A 17,644-nucleotide genomic window follows, 5' to 3' on the forward strand; every position below is an offset into this window, starting at 1 on the left:
ACAAATTCTTATTTACAATGACGGACTACCAAAAGGCAAAAGGCCTCCTGCGAGGTTGGGGGCTGGGATTAAAAATAAAATAAATAAAATATAAATATTGGACAAAACACACATTATGACAAGTGGTGGAAATCCTTCCCAGTAGAGTGGAGGCTGTTATAGCAGCAAAGGGACCAACTCCATATTAATGCTGCCCATGACTTTGGAGTGAGATGTTTGACGAGCAGGTATCCACATACTTTTGGTCATGTAGTGTGTATATTACATCTTCGGCCGTTGTCAGAAAGATGTGTGTTAAAAAGCCTAATGCCACATTCATATGCTAGTCGGAACTAGCAAACTCGGAAATGTCAGACTTGCTAAAAGGTTGTAGTTATACACGTGCTGCGTTCAACCAGATAGCAAGTCAAACATTTCTGAGTTTCCTAGTTCCGACTAGTACTTGAACGCGGCATAATGGTGCTTTCAAGACAACTGGAAACTCGAAATGGTCGGAAATTCGGAGCTCTAGAAAGAGGCCTGAGTTCCCGAGTTGGAATTTCCGAGCTGGATGACTGTTCTAAATATATTTTCCCAGTTGGAGCTCGTTTAATCCCTCGTTCCCAGTTGTCTTGAACGCACTGAAATCAGGCCCATAATCCCAAATCGTTCGAGGGACGAGCGTCACGTAGGAGTGACGCCATCTGACGCAAGACAATGGCCCAAAGGGCGTTTCGTTTCCTAGGTAACAGTCGGAGCGTGCCTCGTTGCTGCACCTTCCCCTGTAGAAGGCAGCTGGGGGGTCAGCCCTCCAGCCATCACACAGTTTTTGGTGCAAACTGGCGAACACCACATGCATTATTCGTGCAAATTACATTTTTGTAAAGTTGTACCTCTAGTAACCTTTTAGTGAACTATTGCAAATTTGAGAAAAGTGTCAATAAATTCACCTCGCAGGAGCAAGCAAGAGAGCAAAACAGGGCTACGCCAAGGACAGGTAAGCAAACTAGCTAACTTGCTAACTTTGAGACTTTCAATATGCTATGATGCATTTTCCGGTAACTATTTGCTTTCAGATCTAGGAAGCTAGTTACGTCTCGTGCCATTTAGTCCCGTGAGTTTAGCTAGCCACAATCCTAGTTGTGTGTATGTGATCCATGCTGGAAATTGAACTCACGACCCCAAATCTAATCTTGATTATTGTTCAGTCGTGTGGTCCAGTGCTGCAAGGAAAGACCTAGTTAAGCTGCAGCTGGCCCAGAACAGAGCGGGACGTTTTGCTCTTAATTGTAGTCAGAGGGCTAATATAAATACTATGAATACCAGTCTCTCTTGGCTAAGAGTCGAGGAGAGGCTGACTGCATAACAAATTATTTTTTATAAGAAACATTAATGTGTTGAAAATCCCGAATTGTTTGCATAGTCAATTTACACAACACACACTTATCCCACCAGACATGCCCCCAGGGGTCTTTTCACAGTCCCCAAATCCAGAACAAATTCAAGAAAGCGTACAGTATTATATAGAGCCATTATTGCATGGAACTTCCATCTCATATTGCTCAAATGAACAGTAAACCTGGTTTCAAAAAACAGATAAAGCAACACCTCTCCCCTATTTGACCTAGATAGCCTACATATCAATGCATACACACTAAACTATGTGTGCCTTTTTAAAACATCTATGTAGTTCTGTCCTTGAGCTGTTATTGTCTATTGATGTTCTGTATTATGCTTCATGTTTTGGAAGAGTAGCTGCTGATTTTGCAACAGCTAATGGGGATCCAAATAAAAATACACCCCCAAAAATACCCTTGGCGTTGCTAGCTAGCGCCTCCCTCATATCAACTGCCACACACGACCAGTGAAATCCCTCTGGAAAGGAAGGCGGTGAGCTGTTGTTCTCTCACCCGTTGAAAGGATAGCAACAAGGATGTAGCAACGATCCTGTTTGTTTGTGTTTTGTAAGGCCAGGCTATATTGGAACAATGGATTCTTATGATCTGATCTGTTTACATCATCAACTCCAAGGAGACAAGTCTATTAAGCTGCACTTAACACCAGTGCTGTGCCATGTGCAGTCATTCTTCTCCAGGTGTTTATTGAAACAAGATGAAAGTTAATAGTTATAGTACACCAGTTAATGTTTGAGTCCAAGGTGAAGAAGCCGGATGTGGAGCTCCTGGGCTGGTGCGGTTACACATGGTCTGCGGTTGTGTTGGACGTACTGCCAAATTTTCGGAAATGACCTTGGAGGCGGCTTATGGTAGTCAAATGAACATTACATTCTCTGGCAACAGCTCTGGTGGATATTCCTGCAGTCGGCATTCCAATTGCACGCTCCCTCAAAACTTGAGACATCTGTGGCATTGTGTTGTGTGACAAAACTGTACATTTTAGAGTGACAATTATTGTCCTCAGCACAAGGTGCACCTGTGTAATGATCATGCTGTTTAATCAGCTTCTTGATATGTAACACCTGTCAGATGGATGGATTATCTTGGCAAAGGAGAAATGTTCACTAACAGGGGATGTTAACAAATTTGTGCACAAAATTTGAGAAATCTGCTTTTTATGCGTATGGAAAATTGCTGGGGTCTTTTTATTTCAGCTCATGAAACATGGGACCAACACTTTACATGCTGCGTTTAATTTTTGTTCAGTGTAAATAGGGTTCTCTTTCTTTCACAGCAGCATCTCCTCCAAGGCCCACTACCCCACCTCCTTCCCTTGCCAGAGCCTACACCACCATGCCTGGCCAGTTCAGAACCCCCAGTGACCCTCCTGTGTCCAGCCTCCTCTCTTTCCCCTCCTCCTGGAGCCCTGGCCACCTGCACCCCCTACGTTTCCGAGCCCGAACTGAATCCATGGACTGGCGGCGTCTCTCTGCCCTGGATGTGGATCACGTGGCCAGGGAGATGGACGTGGTCGTACTGCAGGAGTACATATCTGCTGTCACCTTCTGTGATGTCACAGGTAACAGAGCAGGTTTGGTCCTGGGGTCAATTCCATTTCACTTCAGTCAATTGAAAAGCAATGACATCAATTGGAACTGTCCTGACTTTTGTCCATGTTTGTGTGTGAACCTCCCATTTTAATTTTTTTGCTTATTGGTTATTGCTTATTGGTTTAATGAACCAAACTGTTTAGATTTAAAATTGACACCAACTCCATCCCTGAAGGTGAGAGGTGTCCCCACTGCCGTAGCCCTGCTGACCCGGCCCTTGTCAAGCTCCTACGTATGTCCCAGCTCAGCACAGAGTACCTGCTGCACTGTCAGGACTACCTGAGCTCCCAGGTGTCTGGGCTGGAGGACCGTCTACAGGGGGCCCTCTCTAAGGCAGACAGAGAGGGAGAGGAGAGGGCCAGGCTGGACTCTGAGCTACAGGCCACTAAACAGGAGAGCAAACTCAGGAAGAAGATGCTAGCCACACAGCAGCTTCTACTGCAGGCTAGCTTCAACAACTACCACAAGGTAAACATTATCTTTGGACCACACCCGGTTGTCCTTTTTACATCCGGATGGACCATCAAATGATATTATTTTATTTCTACGCATCCCCAGAAGTGTCAACTCACTTCTGCGCTTTAATGCTGTCTTGAATTTCTAATTTCATATTGGCTTGTGAACCTTGGGTTTAGTATCAAGTGAGTGTATTTGTAAATGTCAGTTTGATGAGCTCACAATTTCGTTAAACCCATTTGTCCTCCTGACCAATAATTTAATTACTATTACAGTTGAAGTCGGAAGTTTACATACACCTAGGTTGGAGTCATTAAAACTACTTTTTCAACCACTCCACAAATTGTCTGTTAACAAACTATAGTATTGGCAAGTCAGTCAGGACATCTACTTTGTGGATGACACAAGTAATTTTCCCAACAATTGTTTACAGACGGATTATTTCACTTATAATTCACTGTATCACAATTCCAGTGGGTCAGAAGTTTACATACACTAAGTTGACTGTGCCTTTAAACAGCTTGGAAAATTCCAGAAAATTATGTCATGGCTTTAGAAGCTTCTGATCGGCTAATTGACATCATTTGAGTCAATTGGAGGTGTACCTGTTGATGTATTTCAAGGCTTACCATCAAACTCAGTGCCTCTTTGCTTGACATCATGGGAAAATCAAAAGAAATCAGCCAAGACCTCAGAAAAATAATGGTAGACCTCCACAAGTCTGGTTCATCCTTGGGAGCAATTTCCAAACGCCTGAAGGTACCACGTTCATCTGTACAAACAATAGTACACAAGTATGAACACCATGGGACCACGCAGCCGTCATACCGCTCAGGAAGGAGATGCATTCTGTCTCCTAGAGATGATCGTACTTTGGTACGAAAAGTGCAAATCAATCCCAGAACAACAGCAAAGGTCCTTGTGGAGATGCTGGAGGAAACAGGTACAAAAGTATCTATATCCACAGTAAAACGAGTCCTATATCGACATAACCTGAAAGGCTGCTCAGCAAGGAAGAAGCCACTGCTCCCAAAACCGCCATAAAAAAGCCAGACTACGGTTTGCAACTGCACATGGGGACAAAGATCGTACTTTTTGGAGAAATGTCCTCTGGTCTGATGAAACAAAAATAGAACTGTTTGGCCATAATGACCATCATTATGTTGGAGGAAAAAGGGGGAGGCTTGCAAGCCGAAGAACACCATCCCAACCGTGAAGCACGGGTGTGGCAGCATCATGTTGTAGGGGTGCTTTGCTGCAGGAGGGACTGGTGCACTTCACAAAATAGATGGCATCACCAGGCAGGAAAATTATGTGGATATATTGAAGCAACATCTCAAGACATCAGTCAGGAAGTTAAAGCTTGGTCGCAAATGGGCCTTCCAAATGGACAATGACCCCAAGCATACTTCCAAAGTTGTGGCAAAATGGCTTAAGGACATCAAAGTCAAGGTATTGGAGTGGCCATCACAAAGCCCTGACCTCAATCCTATAGAAAGTTTTTGGGCAGAACTGAAAAAGTGTGTGCGAGCAAGGAAGCCTACAAACCTGAATCAGTTACACCAGCTCTGTCAGGAAGAATGGGCCAAAATTCACCCAACTTATTGTGGGAAGCTTGTAGAAGGCTACCTGAAACATTTGACCCAAGATAAACAATTTAAAGGCAGTGCTACCAAATACTAATTGAGTGTATGTAAACTTCTGACCCACTGGGAATGTGATGAAAGAAATAAAAGCTGAAATAAATTATTCTCTCTACTATTATTCTGACATTTCACGTTCTGAAAATAAAGTGGTGGTCCTAACTGACCTAAAACAGGGAATTTTTACTGGGATTAAATGTCAGGAATTGTGAAAAACTGAGTTTAAATGTATTTGGCTAAGGTGTATGTAAACGTCTGACTTCAATGTAAACACCCTGACTCTCTCTGTACTGTACCCTCCACCCTGACCAAACTATGATATTTTTCAGTGCCAGTGCTGTGAGAAGTCCTTCATCAACTATTCCTACTTACAAGCCCACCTACAGCGCAGGCATCCAGAGCTGACAGACACAGGTTGGTTTGATAAATACACTCCTCAGACTTTTTTTGTACCCGAGTTACTCTTTATTGTAGTCAGGCAACACAATGGCTATTATTTAACGCACAATGCATTATAAAACATGTTTTTCTGGTTAGGAGGTTTGAACAGTACTATGTTATGTGATTTTAGAGTACATTTTTCAATAATGATATGTTCCATTTAGGAGTGTCGTGGAAAATCATTTTCAAATACAACGCTTACCAGAACTTTTAAAATCAAACATGCTCTTTATTATAACTGTACAGCCCACTGGCATGTCCCCGCGGAACACACCCCGCGGAACACACACCGTGGAACACACCCTTTCTCAGAACTCCAGCTACTCTATTTATACACACAGTATTGTCCATCCCCTATGAAGTCATTCACCACCATCTGCTTTCAATTTGTTTATAATAGTGGCTGGACCCTCTATCCCAGCGTGTCCAATTACCTCTAGGCGTCACTCTGTCTGACATGTATGTTTGTAATAGAATGGTCAAACCATATGTCTAGTGTCCAATTGCTTTTAGGCGCCACTCTGTCTGACATGTATATTATTATGTCTATGTCTGCTCTGGTACCCCAATGGTGGAACAAACTCCCTCACGACGCCAGGTCAGCGGAGTCAATCACCACCTTCCGAAGACACCTGAAACCCCACCTCTCCAAGGAATACCCAGGATAGGACAAAGTAATCCTTCTAACCCCCCCCCCCTTAAAAGAGTTAGATGCACCATTGTAAAATGGTTGTTCCACTGGATATCATAAGGTGAATACACCAAGTTGTAAGTCACTCTGGACAAGAGCGTCTGCTAAATGACCCAAATGCAAATGTAATTATACTGTTCACCTATCTTATACCTCTATATGTTATCCATGTGTGTAATTGTACTCCTACAATCCCACCTCTGGGGCTAATCAGCCACATAAATAACAGAAACATGACTTTGGGATAGTAAATGAAAATACCTACGATATACAAGAAAATACAAAAACAGAAGAAAGCACATAAACCAACTAGACCAAACAGTCTCAAATGATTAAAACTAAAATAGGAGTACAAGATCCAATTAGAAACATTAATAAAAACCGAACTAGACCAAACATCTCCAGTTTACATAAGAGTAAAAGATCTAATTAGGTGTAAAAATTAAGAAAGATAAAATATTACAGATTTGATGAAGCATGTGCGTGTAAGTACTTAGCCTTGCCTGAGGTTATCTCAGTTATGTGGAAAATCAAAATAATACAAGGAGTATCATAATAAATGAATAAGGAAAAAATCAAAGACCAACATGCAGTTACAAAAGAAAATTGACACAACATCATTCTAAATTTAAGCATTTCAACATGATCCTCCCTCGCAGACACCTCTCTAATAAAGTGATATCAATGATACCAACCTTTGTTTAGAAGATTAAGGACATGGTCCATAGACACTTGTAACCGGAAAACCCTCTGTTACCTAACATGTTTTTTGAAATTAACCTAGTTTTTAGAAGGCATAACTAGCTTCAATTAAAGAAAAACATATATATTCATTGATATACATATCTAAAAATTCAACCAAACATACAAAAACACAAATTTAAACAAAAATAGATATACTAAAATCCTTACATAGGAGCACAGTCCTCATCCTGACAGATTCTACAATCACCTCTTTGACATTTTGCGCAAAACACGGAGTCTCCATGATGGTCATGGCCTTCCTCATTAAATTTTGTGCACCACTTGCACTTACGGCGCAAATGACACTCTTTGTGGACATGTACCAGTAGACATTCGTCTGCATTTGGGAATACAGCATATACAGGCAGACCATCCTTACTGAAATCATGGCAAGCAGAACCACCTCCCGGCATCACTCCATAGAGACAGTTTGGATTGCCAAAGGGGCAGTCCAGAGGTCCACCAACTGCATTGCAAAGTTTTCCATACTTATTAGTATACTTGCCTGAGCTACTCGGTACAGGATCAATCACCACAGGAGGGTCATCTCTCCTTACAGACATCTATTTAACTGCTGTCTGAACCACCATTGACTTTACCAGGGGTATAACACAACAAAATGCAATACCCAAAGCCAACAACCCTCCTCCTAACATGATGGTCATCCTAGCAAACATGACACAAACTCCACCCTTCTCCACTAAGAGCCAATTAAGTATAGTTAATGAATCCCTGTTGATTATATCATATATAATTAATCCATTCTAAGTTCATATTTGGTGTTATCCACAGAAATATAGATTCAAATCCTGATTTAACCTCCTCTCTGGCCTTGAAATCCCTAAATAGACCTCTAAGCAGTCCAATTACATTAAGGTATACCTCAGGATCCTTATCATAAACCCTTTTAACTCTAGGTTTTAACATAGTCATCATGGAGTGATTCAATAATAGTAACCTATTTAATTGCTCTAACTAAGGCACAAAGACCAATCCATCCATCAGGCAATACATTCAACAGTTAGTTTTTTTTTTTTTTCACACATCCAGAAACTATCAGCAATACCTCTGTCTTGATTTTTTCAACATAGTAAGAGATGGCGCAACCTGAGTTATGTAACTACACAACCCTTTTCTATTCATAATCAACCCTTTATCATTACTTTTACGAACTCCCGCATTCTCTAACACCCAAATAGTATCACATTCTACAGTGGTGTTTCCTACATCAATTCCTTCGGTGTGGTGTCTGTAAAATCATTCATATTTTCCTTTAACCACGGTACCTCTGTCTAATTGAGGTACATTTAATTCAGTTCTAATGTTATAGGCAGCACAATCATTGTCTCCCAGCATGGTTTCATTCAACATAGTTTTACCCCTAGTGCCTACCCAGAGCAATCCTATATTTTATGTCACACAAGGGAATAGAATACTTTCTATTGGTACAATAGTCATTTTTCCAACTTACACAGTTTTTAAATGATGCTGGTTCAGAGACTATTAAAAGATCAGACAAAGGTGATTTTCTTCACAAAATACAATTGTCCATTCTGTGTCTGTTTGCCATATTCTTAGCCCATTCGTATCACTCCTTCTTCACTACTTCTTCTCATGTAGTGTCCCTGAGTGGTTCTGATTCTGATATATCTAATTCTGTTGCTTTTTTCAATGTTCTTATCTTGAGGTAGATCATTAGAGTTTATCAGAAAGTTTCAAATATCAGTAAAAACTCTCCTGACTGATGTCTCAGGTTGCTTTGTTGGCACGGTGGTCTGCTTGGTAAGGGCAGTCGATGTCATCTAGTGGTAGCTACTGTGGTCGTCACAGCAGCCGCCACCCTTGTTGTTGTCACAGGTTCTTCCTGTTCAGGTGCAGGGGTAGGTCTTCACCTTCCACTGGTTCAATCTTGTTCATGATGAGCACCTACTCGTCTTTTTCTTTGATTCATATCAGGTCACATTCTTTCGGGTCCCAAACGACTTCTCCCTTTGTTTGGTGATGTGTCCATCCACAGAGTGCAATCTCCGATAAGGGTTTGATCCTTATGATTGAGATAGACTTCAGTTCTCCTGCTTCTGTTATACATTGAGGTGGAACATAGATTCTAACCTTGTCAGTCTTTTTGGATTGTTCGGCTGATTCCATTCTTCTCTTCCTGCTCCCACCATACATCTTGATTGTGCATTAGTCTGTTGTTTCTATACTAGCATTCACTGTTGCTTCTGTTATGTCAATGTCATTATTCTTTTGTTGTTCTAACATCAATTGTCTGTAAAGGAGGCCATTCAAAAGTTTAAAAGTCAATTGTGGGGTAATCCCCATTTTCTTCAGCTTGCGGGACTTTTCCTCCTCTTTCTTCACCTGAAGCTCCCTCCTCAGACCGGACTTAGCTTCCATCTGGAAGGGTTTCAATTTTAGGAAAGAAACGTTCTTATTCTGTTCCTTGTGAGGCCTCTCCTCCTCTTCTGGGTGCATTAGTCGGTGCACGTGTCATATTTTGGCTTTCACTTGATTTACTGTTTTCTTGGCTCCTCCCTGGCATCTCAATCGTTTCCGCTGCTCCTGCTCCCTCCAGGCTCCCTCCTGGTGAATCAGCATCCTCAGTGTCCTCATCTCTATGTGGTTGTATCCTTCTCTCTGTTGGGACTCAGCTGCAGTGGTTCAGATGGTACCACGTCTGGCTTCTTTTCACTTGGACGGCCGTTCTTGTTGCTTTGGCCACCTCATAGGGTCCATCTCTCCTCGGTTGATCCCACTTCCTCCGGATCCCTCCAACGTGGACTAGATCTCCTGGTACCACTGAGAGAGGTCCTTCTAGTCCCCTTGGATCATCAGACGCAGAACCTCTCATCCTGGTTCAGGTTTCTGCCTACTTTCTGTGAAGCATTCATACTTAGAGACTTATGGCCTCTGTTCTAAGATTGCACCATACATCCTCTTACTTCCATCACTCATCACACAACAAACAGACATTCCAGCTGAAGCTGGCAAACCCCTCTCCTTCTGGTTTCCTAAACATAAGACTTGGAAAACAACAGACAAAACATAACAGCATTGACAATGTTATGTGTTATGCATAAATATATTCATGCAAACTGAAATCTGAGACCATGACAATTCCCACTCTCTCTTTACCTGACTCTATGCCTCCAGGATACTTTTCTGCTGGACTCCACAAAAATAAAAGCCCTAAAAAGCTTCCTCATGCTTCCACCCAGTCTTCCCCTTTCGGCCACAGGTTCTGAGAGTTGTTCCCAAATCATGTCATTTTTACTTAGTTTCCCATCTACTCCATTTCAACTGATAATCATGTGCATAACCTACAATTAACATTCTCTCTTCTTGAATTAATTCAACACTGTATATGCTTTCATATCAATCCCTTTAACATGTTTGTTTAGAGTATAATATCCTATTATCCATTCTCTTTCACATGATGTATTAAAAATAAAACAAGTAGCCTCCAAACTCAACCCAGTATGTCTATAGTGGAATCTAATCTCTCTCTCTTTCTCTCTCTGATTCCACATCCTCTGTCATGGTGTTTTCAAGCTCACCCATTATTCAGCTGGACCTTACTTCTCGTGAGACTTATGCACCCACCAAAGAGAGACATAAAGAACTTTACCACTGCAGTGTTGTAAGAAGTATACCACCAGCCTGGTGTATCTTGATGTACACTCAATCTCCAGAATGCAGCCCAAGCCCTTCCATTTCTGGCTGTTTTTTCCTGAGGACATACACACTAACACATGGGTTATTTCCTGACAACATTAGCAAGATCACTAAATCTTAATTTTTAATAACAGCCCTATGTAACCATTCTGCCTCAAATACCTGGCCTCCTGCCACAGAAATATTCAATGATAGTCAAATGATGTTCCCTACATCAACTGCTGTACAATAACATGTAATCAGTCAAATGTCTTCCAGTTGGATTAATATCCAATCCTATCAAAACTAAGTAATAAGTTTCTTAAACTTTTGCTCTAGTGTTCAAAATGCCACCACTTATTCTTTTTACCATATCTTTAGATATGTGAATTGTTCTATTTACTTTTAGAATTGTCCCTATATTTTACACAGCCAGCTGTCTTTCCTTTTCTGTGAATTATCTCTATTTTTATACATATTTCTAGAAATAACACCCCTTTACTACCATTACCTTCATTTATAAGTCCCCTAACCCATAACTGCCATTGTTTGATACATACTTAAAACATCCTTAAGTCAATTTATATATCATTTATATCAGTCCCTCCTCAGGAACATATACACAACCTTATGTTCCTCAAAACAAAAATAAATTGACCAAACGAGAAAAAGAGAAAAAAAAATAAAAATAAAATTATAATAATTATTGCACATGTGCAATATTATCACTATTTGTAAAGAAATGAAACCTGGAGAAAACATCCATCCGTGTCATTCTATGCCCAAGTTATTGTTGGTCTCTTTCTTCTTCATTCATGGGTATCTTCGCACAACAGACTACCTTTTTATTCAATTAAACATTACATTTTATCATTCCAATTCCAATGACATTATAAAACGAAAGAAACAAAAAACCTTTAATCTAAAATTCTGTAAGTTTTGTCAACCACCTTGTCTCAGGATTAGTTTCCAGAGCTTCCCTAGGCCTATTAACGTTAAACAGTTCTATATCCAAATAACTAAACAGTTCTTTTTGAAATACTTTTCCCAATCCAATATTCAGGATAACAGTCCTTAGTGTTTACTTTAACTCAAATTTGACCTTATCTATTCAATACACAACATCCCTTTAATAATTAACATTTATACTAAACACTTTTATTACCAGTACTATCTATTTTCCCAATAGCCCTTTTGTCTCAGTTTCTCTCATGAGTGGCCTGATAATAAAAAAATCAGTACCCCAATAACCTTAAGTCATTATTCTCCCAACAAATATAACATAATTTCAGCATGTCTTTTTTTTTTTTTTTTAGATACAGTTCACAGGTCATCAGACACAGTTGTCCCTCACTATTCAGTCGATTAGGGCGGGTATGAGCTCCACACCCACTAGTGGTGATATTCTCTCCCATGCCCTAAAGCATTCTGACGTCACCTTTCATGACAACTCCCTTATTCTACTGGTGATCTCTCAGATGAATTACAGATGATGTAGTTATCAACAAAACCCTTACAGAAACCCACACTCCAATAAACCCTTTAGAAAAACTTTCAACACTTTTTATATGCATAATGAACAAAACACATTTGTGTATTCCCCCAAAGACCATAACCCCAAAGAACTGATAGTTTTACCTATGAACCCATGTTATATCGAAAATAAAAATTAAAATAAACCTATACGAATAACTTATTCAATTTAAGGGTACAACTCTTCATAATTTTCCCAGGGACATAATAGATTTTCAAAGTAATTATACAGTTTGAATAGAGTCTGGTGTCTTAAACATTTTATAAGTATATCCCACCTGTTCCAACAATTTCTAGTAAAAGGTGATCAGTCTTTTACAAGAAATTCCTAGGATTCAGGGCATTTTGAGACCATTAATATGTTTCCACTCCCCCTTTCTTTAGGAGCAACTTAAATACATTTTTCAAAAACATGTTCATCCTTTTGCATACCCAATTTGAAACTGAATTGGAAAAAACCCTTCCAATAAACCTACTAATGTATATTCATTCCCAGTACATGGTGCACTTAGTAGTAAATCATAAGCCAATAATCGCAAAGGGACTGGACTCACTCATCCAGAACTCCATGTTTTAGCCTTATCCAGATATTTTTATTTTTAAAGCGGCTGACTTTAATTAACTGCTTTCCACAGTAATGCAGTCTCCAATGACATTGTTGACCAGAGAAGATTAAAAAACCCTTTTTTTCCCTTATTCTTTCTGGAAAAGAAAGTGTACATATTGTTAATATTCACAACGTTACCTTTTAGTCAGCAAACCAATAATTTTACTTATCCATAGATTTTATTCTAAAGCGTCTTTAACAGTTCCAGAGAATTGTGGTATAGAATGTCTAACAATTAAAATTCCATCGTTATTTTACTAGATGTCAAACGTGATCCAATACTTCTTCTTGACCACATATAAACTGTAATCTCTATGAAACACTCATTGTTCGCTCAGAGACTATACACCGACAAGTAAAAAATTCCATTCTCACTAACCTCAAACCAATTAGTTGTTTGTTATTTTGACAAGGAAATAAACTCTTGTATAGCGGCATTTCCTACTACCGCACTAAGTTCTAGTGTCACCTTACACTAATTTTCCCCATAACCCGCTATATCCATATTCAAAACAGGGAGCTATTTTCTCATTTGTTCTTAGATCTTGTCAATAGTTCTGCCAATCACCCGCACGTCTGCGAGGACTAGAGGAACCACACACACAACCTCATCGCAATGTATTTTCTGATGATAGAATGTTGACATCAGAACGCCTACAAATCGAGCTTCACATTTTGGTCCCATGCGACTATTTATTTTTCCTAAATACTCCCATGTATTTCTACACCTTTTATTTACTATTTTTCCGAGTTAGAGCCAATCTCCTTTCCAATTAATAATTCATTTGTCACATCACTTAATTTCTTTTATCGAAGCCTACTCTATACAGTACATACATTATTTCTGAATACTACAGCATCAACTCTACTCTGTCACAGGAGAGCTGCGCGCTCCCTCTCCTGGACGTTCTGCCTACATACACACACAACTCATCTTTCCTTCCTAATCTTCTATTTTTACACAGATCTACTCATTTCTTACAACATTATCATTCATCCTTTTATGTTTCATCCGTTCATTCAATCCCTTTGTTTTTACCTCAAAACAACTCAGTCTTTCTTTATTGACTTAATTCACTTCCTTCTACATAAGCCTAGACTTCTACAATATGACGAGACTACTGTCTAATCGGATCAGCTTGTCTTCATATCCTATTCAACCCCCAATACTTATCTTTTCTTCTATTCTTAGAGTAGTATTGTGGCATGACCTACTGAATTACCAAACCCTGGTAGCTAGACAGAGCGGTTTTTTATTCGCAGGATTTCTTTTGCATTTGAACGCCGCACAATCGGGCCAACGTTTTTCCTGCACCTACTACTTCACTCATACAGTCCTCATTTCAGAGCGGAAACTATGAATATATATTTAACTACTGATTTATGTTTTGACCGTATAAGTTACTTTTGCAGTTGAACGCCGCACAATCGGGCTAACGTTTTCCTACAACCTACTGTTTTATGCTTTGACTGTATAAGCTACTTTTGCAGTTGAACGCCGCACAATCGGGCTAACGTTCTTCCTGCCTTCTAAATATTTCATCCGTTCAGTCCTTCTTTCAAAGCGGTAACCATGAAATATTAATTTAACTACTAAATATTCACCAACAGACCCTTCTGCCGCGCTGTGAATATCCCACCCAAGCAGACCTTTTCAAAAATGTTAACCAGCCATCTCAGCCAGATGCGCAAACAACCGCATCATTTAAGCTACACATTCGAACGGTCTGATCTGAACGAGCGCATGCATGCTCACTCTACATCTAACACAAGCAAAGTTCACAGCACCTATTCACTCAGTCTCTATACATGCGCATACATTTACATTTAATACCATTCCCCAAATTACACATACATGCAAATTCATTGAATTTAAAAGTTCTTTTGTATTTACTGGTTTCATTTTAGGAAATTTGAAAGAGAGACTTACGTGGCGCTCCTCTCGCTGAGACAGTATCTCTGGAGCAATCTTACACAAACATTTCAACTATTGTAAGAACTTGCTTACCGTCTAGTTGGGCGGCCACCTCTGTTTGTTTAGATTGTCCAAAGAACCCATCATCAGCCAAGAACGTCCCAGTCCCTATCAGCTCCTGGCAAGCTCGCCAATTCTGTCGTGGAAAATCATTTTCAAATACAACGCTTACCAGAACTTTTAAAATCAAACATGCTCTTTATTATAACTGTACAGCCCACTGGCATGTCCCCGCGGAACACACCCCGCGGAACACACACCGTGGAACACCCCCTTCTCAGAACTCCAGCTACTCTATTTATACACACAGTATTGTCCATCCCCTATGAAGTCATTCACCACCATCTGCTTTCAATTTGTTTATAATAGTGGCTGGACCCTCTATCCCAGCGTGTCCAATTACCTCTAGGCGTCACTCTGTCTGACATGTATGTTTGTAATAGAATGGTCAAACCATATGTCTAGTGTCCAATTGCTTTTAGGCGCCACTCTGTCTGACATGTATATTATTATGTCTATGTCTGCTCTGGTACCCCAATGGTGGAACAAACTCCCTCACGACGCCAGGTCAGCGGAGTCAATCACCACCTTCCGAAGACACCTGAAACCCCACCTCTCCAAGGAATACCCAGGATAGGACAAAGTAATCCTTCTAACCCCCCCCCCCTTAAAAGAGTTAGATGCACCATTGTAAAATGGTTGTTCCACTGGATATCATAAGGTGAATACACCAAGTTGTAAGTCACTCTGGACAAGAGCGTCTGCTAAATGACCCAAATGCAAATGTAATTATACTGTTCACCTATCTTATACCTCTATATGTTATCCATGTGTGTAATTGTACTCCTACAGGAGCCACTTAACTATTTTATCCAAAGTGACTTACAGAACTGTGACCATTTGAAAGTGGCGCATATGCCCCATGCAGGAATTTAACCTTCGACCTCATGTTGCCTACCTACATCGTGCTCTAATAGTCACTGAGTGGTTGCATTCCCTACTGTCTGTTGTCCTCTCCTCAGAGAGGCAGATAACCGCTGTCTGTTGTCCTCTCCTCAGAGAGGCAGATAACCGCTGTCTGTTGTCCTCTCCTCAGAGAGGCAGATGACTGCTGTCTGTTGTCCTCTCCTCAGAGAGGCAGATGACTGCTGTCTGTTGTCCTCTCCTCAGAGAGGCAGATGACTGCTGTCTGTTGTCCTCTCCTCGGAGAGGCAGATAACCGCTGTCTGTTGTCCTCTCCTCGGAGAGGCAGATAACTGCTGTCTGTTGTCCTCTCCTCGGAGAGGCAGATAACTGCTGTCTGTTGTCCTCTCCTCGGAGAGGCAGATAACTGCTGTCTGTTGTCCTCTCCTCGGAGAGGCAGATAACTGCTGTCTGTTGTCCTCTCCTCAGAGAGGCAGATCACTGCTGTCTCTTGTCCTCTCCTCAGAGAGGCAGATAACCGCTGTCTCTTGTCCTCTCCTCAGAGAGGCAGATAACTGCTGTCTCTTGTCCTCTCCTCAGAGATGCAGATCACTGCTGTCTCTTGTCCTCTCCTCAGAGTGGCAGATCACCGCTGTCTGTTGTCCTCTCCTCAGAGCGGCAGAAGAAGAGGCAGGTGGAACAGATGGAGGATGGGATAGAGGAGCTGAGAGAGAGGCTGAAACTGTCCCAGACTAGACTGGACATCGAGAGGGAAGCAGAGGCCCTAAGGAAACAGCAGGTAACACCATACACAAGCGTATTGCCTACCTTGTGAGTGGGAGGGGACTGGGAAAGGGTGAAGTCAAGGAGGGGAAAGAAATGAATGGAAGGCAGATGTCAGGAGGTTGAAGCCACTCAGTACGATGAGCCATCGTCAGGAAATGAGCTTTGAGGTGTCAAGCTCATTGAGGAACTCTCCAAGGGCACCTGGTGTGAGATAGATTACAACAATGTTAAGCTTGAATGGACAAGGGATAGTGACCGCATGGAATTGAAATGAGGAGATGGACAGGTGAGTGAGGAGATGGACAGGTGAGAGAGGGAGAAAAGAACATCTCCACATAGGATACATTAGTAGTCCTGCGCCACCACCGCGACGACCAGATGCTCTCGGACTATGAGAGAAAACGTAGTCAGATGAAGAGAGAGCAGCTGGAGTAGCAGTGTCCTCTGGGGTGATCCATCGCTCCGTCAGGGACAACAGGTATAGGGACTGAGATGAACTTGGCGCAGACAGGCATTTCCAAAATGCTGCCGGAGACCAGGAATTCGTCATGTGTTGTGCACACGGTGTGCACTGAAAGGGTTGCAGCTAAGGGGTGGGGAGCGTCTGTGAAGCCTACGGGGAGCGTCTGTGAAGCCTACGGGGAGCGTCTGTGAAGCCTACGGGGAGCGTCTGTGAAGCCTACGGGGAAAGGTGAGAACAGGTATAGAAAATTGTTGACAAAGCTTCAAAATGAGAATCTGAAAATAACCACGTTAGATACTCAAGTGAGATCGTGGGTTGGCGCCTTCCTCGAACAACTCTGTAGAACCGTCTTAGTTTTGGCGACAAGATTGCTGCTTACAGCTGCCTCTGAGAAAACAGGGGAGACTGAAGTACTAACACGAATTGCCTAGCAGAGGACAAACCACTTCCCCTCCAATACAGGCACCGATTACCAAAATGACAATAGTCCCAAATTGTCCTGCCCCTTGATTCTGGTTGATGTGTCAACAATCATCTGCAAGTTATGAGCAGGAAGCAGTTCACACACCAAGTAGACTGCTGAGAAGACAGGAAGCAGTTCACACACCAAGTAGGCTGCTGAGAAGACAGGAAGCAGTTCACACACCAAGTAGGCTGCTGGGAAGACAGGAAGCAGTTCACACACCAAGTAGGCTGCTGAGAAGACAGGAAGCAGTTCACACACCAAGTAGACTGCTGAGAAGACAGGAAGCACTTCAC

The 17,644-nt window shown here is 41.4% G+C and overlaps 1 protein-coding gene across 1 annotated transcript in view; it reads left to right on the forward strand.

Annotated features, from left to right (window-relative positions):
* Positions 1–430: 430 nt before the first annotated feature.
* dzip1l (DAZ interacting zinc finger protein 1-like) overlaps positions 431–17,644 on the forward strand; it is a 36,012-nt gene continuing 18,798 nt past the window's right edge. The window contains exons 1-5 of the mRNA XM_071346523.1: positions 431–976; positions 2,671–2,955; positions 3,162–3,454; positions 5,415–5,499; positions 16,311–16,435. Coding sequence (XP_071202624.1) covers positions 2,730–2,955; positions 3,162–3,454; positions 5,415–5,499; positions 16,311–16,435 — 729 coding nt within the window. The 5' untranslated portion in view covers positions 431–976; positions 2,671–2,729. The remainder of the gene's footprint in view (positions 977–2,670; positions 2,956–3,161; positions 3,455–5,414; positions 5,500–16,310; positions 16,436–17,644) is intronic.

This window comes from Salvelinus alpinus, chromosome 16 (genome assembly GCF_045679555.1).
Source record: "Salvelinus alpinus chromosome 16, SLU_Salpinus.1, whole genome shotgun sequence".
Lineage (NCBI taxonomy): Eukaryota > Metazoa > Chordata > Actinopteri > Salmoniformes > Salmonidae > Salvelinus > Salvelinus alpinus.